Source organism: Rhea pennata, unplaced genomic scaffold (assembly GCF_028389875.1).
Source record: "Rhea pennata isolate bPtePen1 unplaced genomic scaffold, bPtePen1.pri scaffold_23_1, whole genome shotgun sequence".
Classification (NCBI taxonomy): domain Eukaryota; kingdom Metazoa; phylum Chordata; class Aves; order Rheiformes; family Rheidae; genus Rhea; species Rhea pennata.
Window position 1 is genome coordinate 4,718,987 of NW_026907675.1, and position 10,084 is coordinate 4,729,070.

Genomic DNA, 10,084 nt, shown 5'->3' on the forward strand with positions numbered 1-10,084 from the left:
CGGTGTCAGGGCCTTAGCTATCTTGCAGGACTATGAAGAGCTGAAGTAAGCAACAAGTTGCTCGAAGGTCACCAAGAAGAATTCCTTTGAAAGCAAAAGGGTAAAGAAGAAAAGATAAGCAGGCGCCTGTAATCACTCACAGGACAGCATCCCAAAGGGAGTCAACACAACAGATAAGCAAACACCTGTGATCACTCACAAGGAGACAGGCCAAAATGAAGAGACAGAGGAGGACTACGGCCTTCCTCTCCACGACCACCACAGCACTTCAGACGACCCCCCTAGCAACTCACACATGCGCAAAACCCACCAGGAGATTACAACGAGTCCCAAAACTAGCAGACTATAAAAAGGGGACTGTATGTGAAGGAGGCGCGCGCCGTTGGCGGAGCTAAGACTCCCCGGCCGCCCAGCGCTGTTTTGCTTGTGACTGCTTACTTAATTAAATAAATTACTGACATGATTTAACAAACTCTCCGTATGAATTAACCTTCAAGAGAGCAACTTATGACATATAGCGTCACATTCTATCGCGTGACAAACATTCTATCGCGTCACAATCTATGCATCACAAACATTCTATCGCGTCACATTCTATGCTGTCGTAAACATTCTATCGCGTCACATTCTATCGCGTCACATTCTATCGCATCACAAGCATTCTATTGTGTCACATTCTGTCGCATCACAAACATTCTATCGCTTCACATTCTATGTTGTCACAAACATTCTATCGCATCAAATTCTATGGTTTCACATTCTATTGCGTCACAAACATTTTATCGCATCACAATCTATCGCTCACATTCTATCGCATCACAAGCATTCTATTGCGTCACATTCTACCATGTCACAAACATTCTATTGCTGCACATTCTATCGCGTAACAAACATTCTGCCGTGTCACATTCTATAGTGTCACATTCTATCACATCACCAACATTCTGTGGCGTCACAGTTATCACGTCACAAACATACTATCGTGTCACAAATATTCTGTCACGTCAAAAACATTCTATTGCGTCACATTCTATCGCGTCACATTGTATTGCGTGACATTCTATCGTGTCACATTCTATCGCATCACACTATCGCATCACAAGCATTCTGTTGCATGACATTCTATCGCGTGACAAACATACTATCGCGTCAAAATCTATGCATCACAAGCATTTTATCGCATCACATTCTATGCCGTCGCAAAAATTCTATCGCGTCACATTCTATCGCGTCACAAACATTCTATCGTGTCACAAACATTCTATCGCGTCACAATCTATCGCGTCACATTCTATCGCATCACAAGCATTCTATTGCGTCACATTCTATGTTGTCACAAACATTCTATCGCGTGAAATTTTATGGCGTCACATATTATGTCGTCACAAACATTCCATCGCGTCACCTTCTATTAAGTCACATTCTATCGCATCACAAACATTCTATTGCGTCACATTCTATCGCGTCACAAGCATTCCATCGCGTCACATTCTCTCGCGTCACATTCTCTCGTGTCACATTCTCTCGTGTCACAAACATTCTATCACATCAGAAACATTCTATCGCTTCAAATTCTATCACATCCTTTCTGTCCCGTCACATATCACATTTAAGCAACCTAAGCCCCCAAGCAAAAAGGTCACATTTTTCCACTGAAGTCCAGAGAAGTGGAACATTCCCTGCCTGGTCACATGTTAGCTTATAATCTAGAGGTGTGCAATGCTGAGGGAGATGTCTTCCATCTCAGGGTCCAAAAGCAGAATGGATCCCCCCCAGGCATTCCCTTGGAAGGAATTTTTATGTCATCCCAAATTTATTCCTTCTAGATTCCCTGAGTAAGAGAACTTCTCAACAGTTGATTCATGTAGGACCACCATGCTCTTTGTTATTAAAAGAAAGTTAACACATGACCTTCTTACCTTTCTTTTTCTAAAATAAGAGCATTTCTTTCCACAGAGCTTTCCCTTTCCTCCCATTAGCACTCCACAGGCAGTGTCAAGGCCACACACTTCTAAAGAGGTCCTGCAGTAGGCAGCGCTTTGTTTTGTACAAGTTGGAAGTTGTCTGTGCCCATTTCAACTGGCATGACCTCTAGGTACCACCCAAATCTTTCCTGAGTGCTTTCCTCAGGGCCTTCCTGAGCTCCTTGCTCTGCAGATTGTAGGTGAGGAGATTGACCAGGGTGGTGAGGATGGTGTAGAAGGAGAACACCTTGTTGAGCTGTCTGAGTCTGCAGGTTCTGGGCAGCATGTGGACAATGATGAGGGTGCCATAGAAAACAGTGACGACAGTGAAGCGCGAGGAGCAGGTGGAGAAGGCCTTCTGCGTGCCCATGCTGGAGGGGATCCTCAGGATGGCAATTATGATGGACACATAGGAGGCCAGCGTGATCAGGAAGGGGAAGACTGAATCCAGGAGAGTCAGGATGAAAGTTACTATTTTAACTACACTGGTGTCAGTGCAGGCGAGCTCCAGCAAAGGAGTAAAATCAGAGAAGAAGTTGTCAGTTGCAGCAGGGCCACAGAACTTTAACCTTGATAAGAAGACACTATAGACTATAGACTATATACTATAGACACTATAGACTATAGACTATAGACTACTATAGAAAAGACCAAACCCCCAGCCAAGACCCAGCTGCCATCAGGAGACAAACCTTCCAGGTCATGAGGCTTGCATAGAGCAGGGGCTGGCGTATGGCCAAGTACCGATCATAGGACATGGATGCCAGCAGGAAACACTCACTAGCTGCAAAACGAATGAGAAAATAGATCTGAGTCACACAACCCTGAGCAGAGATAGTCCTGTCCCCAGTCAGGAAGCTGGCCAACAGCTGGGGCAGGATGGTGGAGCTGCAGCAGGTCTCTACAAAGGACAGATTGCCCAAGAAGAAGTGGGCATACATGGGGGCACACATGGGGCTGTGCAGATGCCGGTCTGCCACCACCAGCACAACAACGAGGCTGTTCCCAACCACGGTCACCAAGTAGATCAGGAGCAAGAGGAGGAAGAGTGGTGTATGGAGTGAGGGGATGTTCCCCATTCCCAGCAGGAGGAACTCACTTGATGATGTGCAGTTATTCCCTTTCTCTTTCTCCATACGATGTTGTATGTGTACAACATCGACAAGGGTGACTATGAACTACTTGATGCCTTCTGTGCTCTTCAGCCATGTTTCCTAGGGCCACACCTCAGTCTACCATGTCTCTATTCTTTCCCTCGCATAATAGAGCAGAACTGTGAGGAAAGAACTGAGTCTAAGGAAATGCCAGGCCAAAAATCTGGGCATCTGAGGGAAAGAGTAAGTATGTGCGTGAGAGCTCACAGCACAAGTCTGGAAAAGCCAAGTGGCGGTGACCCTGCTGAGGTGCCAAAGATCCCAAGCCCTGAGCCGCAGGGCTGGATTCGGCCTCCTTTACTTGTATGTGGACTCCTGACATATTGCACAGAGTAAAATGAATTTCTGTGGGAGAAGTGGAGAAAGAAAGTAGAAATAAATCAAAAGGGGAGATTCGGGTCAGGAGTCTCAGCACTAAACATCTCTAACTATAGGTACGTTTACCACTTCTCTGGAAAGGCCATTTCTTCCATGACCATCAGCACCTGAGGGCATGCTCCTGATGGACTCCCATAAGCACTCAAGATGTTCCGTGCAGCCAGCTGGAGGGGCACAGGTGGGACCCAGCCCTTCCTGTTCCTCCCAAGCATGTTGTTTGAGGAAGTGCTGGAAGAGCATGCCTGACGGGATCCTCATGGCACTGCCCTGCCTGGGGCTGTGAGAATAGCCCTGCACACAATTCCTGGACTAGGCACTTGGAGACAAGCAACCAACAGTGCTTATGGCAGTCCATCAGGAGCATGCCCTCAGGATGGGCAAAGAGACGTCAGGCTCAGGAGTCTCAGGAGCTGGCCACTCCAAGGACAGAGGAGAGGGGACAGAGGTTCCAGGCTATGGCCTGCAACTACCGCCTCCACACCCCTATGTACTCCTTCCTCCTCAACCTCTCCCTCCTTGACCTTGTCACTGTCTCCACCACTATCCCCAAATCCATCACCAATTCCCTGTGGGACAGCAAGTCCATTTCTTACTGGGGATCTGCTGCACAAGTCTTTCTACTTGTCTTCTTGTTAGGAGGAGAGTATTGTCTTCTTACAGTCATGGCCTACGATCGCTATGTTGCCATCTGCAGACCCCTGTGCTTTGGGACCCTCATGAGCAGCAGAGCTTGTGTCAAAATGGCAGCAGCTGCCTGGGTCACTGCTCTTCTCTACTCTGTGCTGCAAACTGCCAACACATTTTCAATAACATTGTGCCAAGGCAACAGATGGACCAGTTCTTCTGCAAGATTCCCCACATCCTCAAGCTCTCCTGCTCACACTCCTACCTCAGGGAAGCTGGGCTTATTGTGGTTAGTGCCTGTTTGTTTTTTGTGTTTTATATTTTCATCGTGCTGTCCTACGTGCAGATTTTCACTGCTGTGCTGAGGATCCCCTCTGAGCAGGGCCAGCACAAAGCCTTTTCCATGTGCCTCCCGCACCTGGCTGTGATCTCCCTATTTGTCAGCACTGCATTGTTTTGCTTACATGAAGCCCCCCTCCATCTCCTCCCCAGCTCCGGCTCTGGTGGTGGCTGTTCTGAACTCAGTGATGCCTCCAGCAGTGAACTCCCTCATCTACAGCATGAGGAACAAGGAACTCAAGGATGCACTGAGGAAACTGGTTCAATGGCTCCAATGGCAGCACCAATAACCATTCCATATGCATCCTCTCATCAGTCCCATGTCATCTGGCATCAAGGACCTGTGTGATTCATTTTTTTTTCCTTACTTCTCACTGATACTTTCTTGTGAAAAGAAAGAAAAAAGTTTTTATTTGTGCCATTTCTCTCATTTGAATATAACTCACAGACTATGTTGAAGCAGGGAGCTGGGCTTCCCCCTTCACCATCAGAGATGGGAGAACCTCAGAGCCTGCTAGTCTGAACTCCCTTGGATGCCTGCAGTGCAATGAGGAGATTTTCCTTTTGCAAGGTCTCTTTTGGCACTGACCTCAAGGGAGCTCAGGGGCACAGAGTCGGGTGCAGGCGAGTACAGGTGGGGTGAGACCATGGGTCCCATGTCCACTAGGAGAGCTCAGCTCCCCTGGCCACAGTCAGGGTGTGATCTTACAGCCCACTTCTGCAAGGGTGCAAGCAGCTGTCACCATCAGCTGGTCCCTTGCCTCTCCAGCACTCCAACACTACAAGTGGAGGGGGACTAGGTTGGATGGGAGTTAGGCAGCAGCTTGTGAGAACAGATCCTGAGCTTGCCAGTATCCTCATACCACTGCCACAGCAGGCCTGTCCTTGCTGCAGCTTTGAGTGGGGGCTGCAGCTTTACTGGAGTCATATCCCTTCCCAGCAGCAGGAATTTCCCTTTTTGGAGCTGTTCTCTTCATTTCCATGCTGGACTTCTCTGCTCCATTCTGTGGATATAACCCAGGAGTTCTCATAACGTGGTGGGTTTGGGTTGTGTCACTAAGTTCATGTGTTCTGGAAGTACAGCAGGACGAGGCAAAGGGCACCCTTATGCCAGACCTGACCTCCATAATAATAATAATTTCCATAATAAAAGAGAATCTCCCCTGTGACGTGCCTGAAGTCTGACCTTTCTTCAGAAGATGGAGTCAAAAATACCCCCATGGGATTGCACAGCTAAGGATTTGGCGTTCTGCTTGTGAACTCCATGGGATCTGGGAGGAAGCTCACTGTCTGTGGGTGACCTGTTGGGGACTGAGGGCTGCTCTCAGAGTGCATTTCTCAGTGACCAGTGCCAGTGGAGATGGGGAACGGTCTCTGAATTGCCTGCCCAGGTCTATCGCACAGATGGCAGTGCTGATGAAAGAGAGATACTCACCCTTCTGGAGGGGAATCTGAGTCCCAGGAGAGCTCAGAGGATCTCCAGGGACAACATGTGCCTGGGGGTGGGCACTGAGCGGAGCCTCACAAAGTGAGGGACAGTCCATGGTGGAGAACCGGAAGGTTAAGCATTAACTCCCGGTACATATGGCCAAAGGAGGACTCTGCAATCCCCGGAGAGGCAGTAGAGACTCAGGAGACTCCGGGAAGGGTCTCTAGAGGGTGATTCCTGCACCTTCAGTGAAACAACACAGGCTGGAGCTGGTGCCCACCCGAACACATCTCCTGCCATTGCAAACACCTTGGGGCCATTCTGAGCACTGTGCAAGAGCACACGCAGCGGCCAATAATATCAGCGGTGGTGATCCCTGTCCAGCTAGGTCTGCTTCCTGCCCGACCAGCATGGCCCATGGCCCCACTGTAGGGCTGCTCCACGATGGAAGCAGAGTGGGGAGCCAAGGGTTCTGGTAAGGTAGACATGACAGTGACCCACTGATGGGAGGAGGCCATCCTGAAGTGCCCAGATAAGAGGAGCAGAGCAAGTAATGAGGGTCAAGCACAATCTGGCGATGGCCAGACAAGACTGGAGGCCTCCAACCAGCCCTATGTTGCCCAGGATCTTAGACTGGAGACCTCCAGAGGTCTCTTCCCACCAGAACTACTCTGCAATTCCATGAATTCTTGCTCCTCACCCTCTGCTCCAGCACAGCTGCCGGGGAAAGGTAAGTCCAACTGGGAGAGCCTCAGGGGAAAGAGCCAAAGATCCCTGGCTCACCCTTAGGTGTTGGAAAACTCCCTCTTGCATCTCGAGAAGTTCCATCTGCCTCTTCCACCCTGCCCTGTGCTCCCCTTCTGCTGGCCGAAGCGGAGTCCATCATCGCCTGGGGACTCTCTTCCCCATAGGGAGGAGAGAGAGGGCCTTCACCAGCCCCACACTGCCTTTTCCACCCTCAGCCTTTGCAGCTGTGCGTGCCTGGGTCTGCCCACTTCCCTTCACCATGATCATGGCTGCACTGAAGCCCATGAAAATTCTGATGCTCCTAACCTCAAGCAAAGATCCACCCCACACCTGGAGCCTGGCCAGCCACAAAGTCGTCAGCCATCCAATGTCCCAGCTGTGCTACCAAGGGCAGGAGTCTTCACCTCAACTGCCTTGTTCATCCTCTGCTCTGGGCACCACTGCTGCTGTGCTAGATTGCCGAAGGCAGCTCCAACTCCCTTGAGGGCTGTGCTGGAGACATTCGGGAGCAGGCTTAGGTGTGGCTGGCACTGTGAGGGTGGGTTGGGAGAAGGCAGGTCCCCTCTATCATGATGGGACTGTGGGGCTGAGGTGAGGCTGGGCAGAACGTTTCCCTGGGGAGCTCCTCAAGGAACCGCTGTGGGAGATCCTCCACTTCCATCCTGGCAGCAGCACCAGAGCTATGGCTGCTTGGGTGGAAGTGCACAGAGAGTAGAAGGGGCATGGGCTGCCTGGGGGAACATCGCAACCTTGTCCATGCAAGCAGGGAAGGGGGTGAGGAATGCCAGAGTTCAGCTGGAGCTGGCACCAGGGACCTCGGACATGGAAAGGGCTGGAGTATTATTAAATGACTCTTAAACGATCCCTCAGACTCTAGGGGTGGAGGCAGCCTGAGCACTCAGCCCTTGCACATTCTGGGCTGTGCCCCATGTGGTGGTGAGCAAACAGCTGTACTCCAGGATTTGCTGGGATCTGGTGCAAAAGAGAGGCCATGCAAGACTGGGATTTTCCCCTCTGCCGGGATACACAGACCTGTGTGGGGCTGGTCTGGGATGATGGCCCCTCGTGCAGCTTCCCCAGTGTGTCCATGCAACACAGCGAACACCCTAGGCTCTTCTCTCCTGCACCCTCCACGTTCTGGTGCCTTTCCCTTGAGACCTTCATTTGCCCCACAAGCACACAGCTCTGTGCTCCCACACTGCGCATTCACACACAGTAACTGAATGGCAGCATTTTCCCTCTCCCAGGGCCATGTGTTCTTGTGCCAGGCTCAGGTACTTGGTGTGTGTCTCCCAGGGAAAGGTACCAGGCGGGGGAGGCTGCTACAGATGGTGAGGATCCAAAACAACAGATTCTGGAGCTGGAGGGATTATCTGCACCCGAGGAGTGCCTCAGCGAGGCCAAGAGTTATAAATACCATCCAAGGCCACCTCCTCCGCCAGCTTAGAGGTGCTGCTGGGTCAAAATGGAGCCACTCTGGGTTTCTAGGCAAGATTTATCTTCTGCAAAGACTGTGATGTTTCCAACAGGAAAAGCATTACTGCCCCGAACTGTAGTCCCCGCAAATGTTTCCCAGGAGGACTCAGAAGAGAATTTCACCTTCCAAGCATGTTGAAAATATGAAAATGCCCTCCAGCATCGAAGAGCTACTGGTACTTCCTATGTCAAGACTTCCCCTTTCCAACCATTGGTGCTACTCAGAGCTACATACACAGGGGCTGACGTGTCCAAGCAGCAGAGACTTTGGTTTCTTCAGATTTCCTTCTGTACCAGAGGCTAGATGAGGCAATCATCTCCTTCAATTTCAAGTCATTTTTTTCTTTTCTTTTCCAAATACAGCTTCCAGGTTGGGAAGCCCCAAACGACAAGCCTGACTTGAAAGGTGGGAGAAGTCGGAAAACTGAGCCTGTAACAGCCTAATCATCTCCTCCTATGGTCACCAGCACCTGTGACATCAGAGACCCCAATGAGCCTCCCAGCTTGGAATCAGGCACAGAGCAAGAAGGGGAGGCAACTGCCTGGCCAGTGGCAGAGCAGCAGCTCACCTGACCGAATACAGCCAATTTGCAAGGGGCCACCACTACTCATGATTGTAAAGCATCAGAGCTGCAGGATGTGCAGGGGTTCTGCAGGCAGCAGCCCCATGGAGGGTTGTTAGAGTGGTTTTTAAGACTGTGGAATGATGGGGCAGAGGCTGCTTATTCTGCTAGAGAGGAGCTCAGTAGGATGGGGTCTCCGGACCAGGATCCCACCCTCTGCAACACCCTCCACATCCTGCAACTGCAAAACTGAGGTAGTCTCCTCCTTTCAGGGTCCAAAAAGTCCCAGAGAAGCCAGCCAAATCCCTGCTTGCAGGAACTCGGGGATAAGCCCATCCAGTGGACTCCAGGCACCCTGTTGGATCCAAGGCAGCAGAAGCCCAGCACAAGCCCCCTGCCCAGTGTACCCTGGGGGGCGGCTCAGGCCTCTCTGGAGAGCCCCAGCCCTGCAGGGAACAGCCCTTCTGGCCTGTTGTCTTCAGAGCCAGAAGCGTCCTCCCAAGCCATTCCACAGCCCTGTTGCTGCTGCTCAGCTGCTCAGGCTGAAGCGACCTCACAGCCGCTCTGCTGATGCTGTTCCTGCTGCTGGCCTATCCAGTACTCAGGCAGCAGTGACCTCACGGTCTGCACTGAGGGCATGAACCTGCTTCTGGCATGTCAGCAGCAGAGGCAGAGGGGACTTTACACGAACCAAAAGCAATGGAGAGCCTGCTGATGACATATAATCTATAGAGATGGAAGTGACCTCACAATCAGGATCAGAGCCATGTCCCTGCCTTTGACCTGTCAAGTACTCAGGCAGCAATGACCTCACAATGACCGTACAAGCCATGTGCCTGTTTCTGGCCTATCACCACCAGAGACTGAGGTGACATCACTAGAAGATACAAGAGCTTCCTGCTGGCCTATCAGGTACTGAGGCAGCAGTAACCTCACAATCAGAATGGAAGCCATGTGCCCGCTGCTGGCCTATCAGCACTCAGGCAGAAGTGACCTCACAAGCACAAACTTCTGTCTTCTCTCTGCTTCTGGCGTATCAAGTGCTGATGGAAAAATGATCTCAAAAACAGTATCAAAGCCACAAGCCTGTTCCTGGCCTCTGAGTAGCAGATACAGAGGAAACAGAAAGAATTTTCATGAACCAAGAGTCTGCTGTAGCCCACCAGCTTCAGAGAGAAGTGACTTCACAATATGGATCTAAGCCATGTGCCTGCTGCTGGCCTATCAGGTGCTTGGGTGGTGGTGACCTCACAAGTACAAACCCCAGCCATGTCCCTGGTGCTGGCCGGTCATGTTCTCACACACAGGTCACCATGTCATTCACTCCCACAAACCCCGGGAATGGTGTTCTCCAGGATTTGCTTGTCCTGCAGTGGCTTTCCAGGATCTGGGAAAGGGCGTAGGAAGTAG

The 10,084-nt window shown here is 50.9% G+C and overlaps 1 protein-coding gene across 1 annotated transcript; it reads right to left on the reverse strand.

Annotated features, from left to right (window-relative positions):
- Window positions 1-2,091: 2,091 nt before the first annotated feature.
- LOC134154306 (olfactory receptor 8G50-like) lies at window positions 2,092-3,100 on the reverse strand. The gene is made up of 2 exons (XM_062601058.1): window positions 2,657-3,100; window positions 2,092-2,526 (listed from the first exon to the last, which is right to left on the reverse strand). Exons 1-2 carry the CDS (start codon window positions 3,098-3,100, stop codon window positions 2,092-2,094), a joined length of 879 nt encoding a protein of 292 aa, XP_062457042.1.
- Between the last annotated feature and the right edge of the window lie 6,984 nt (window positions 3,101-10,084).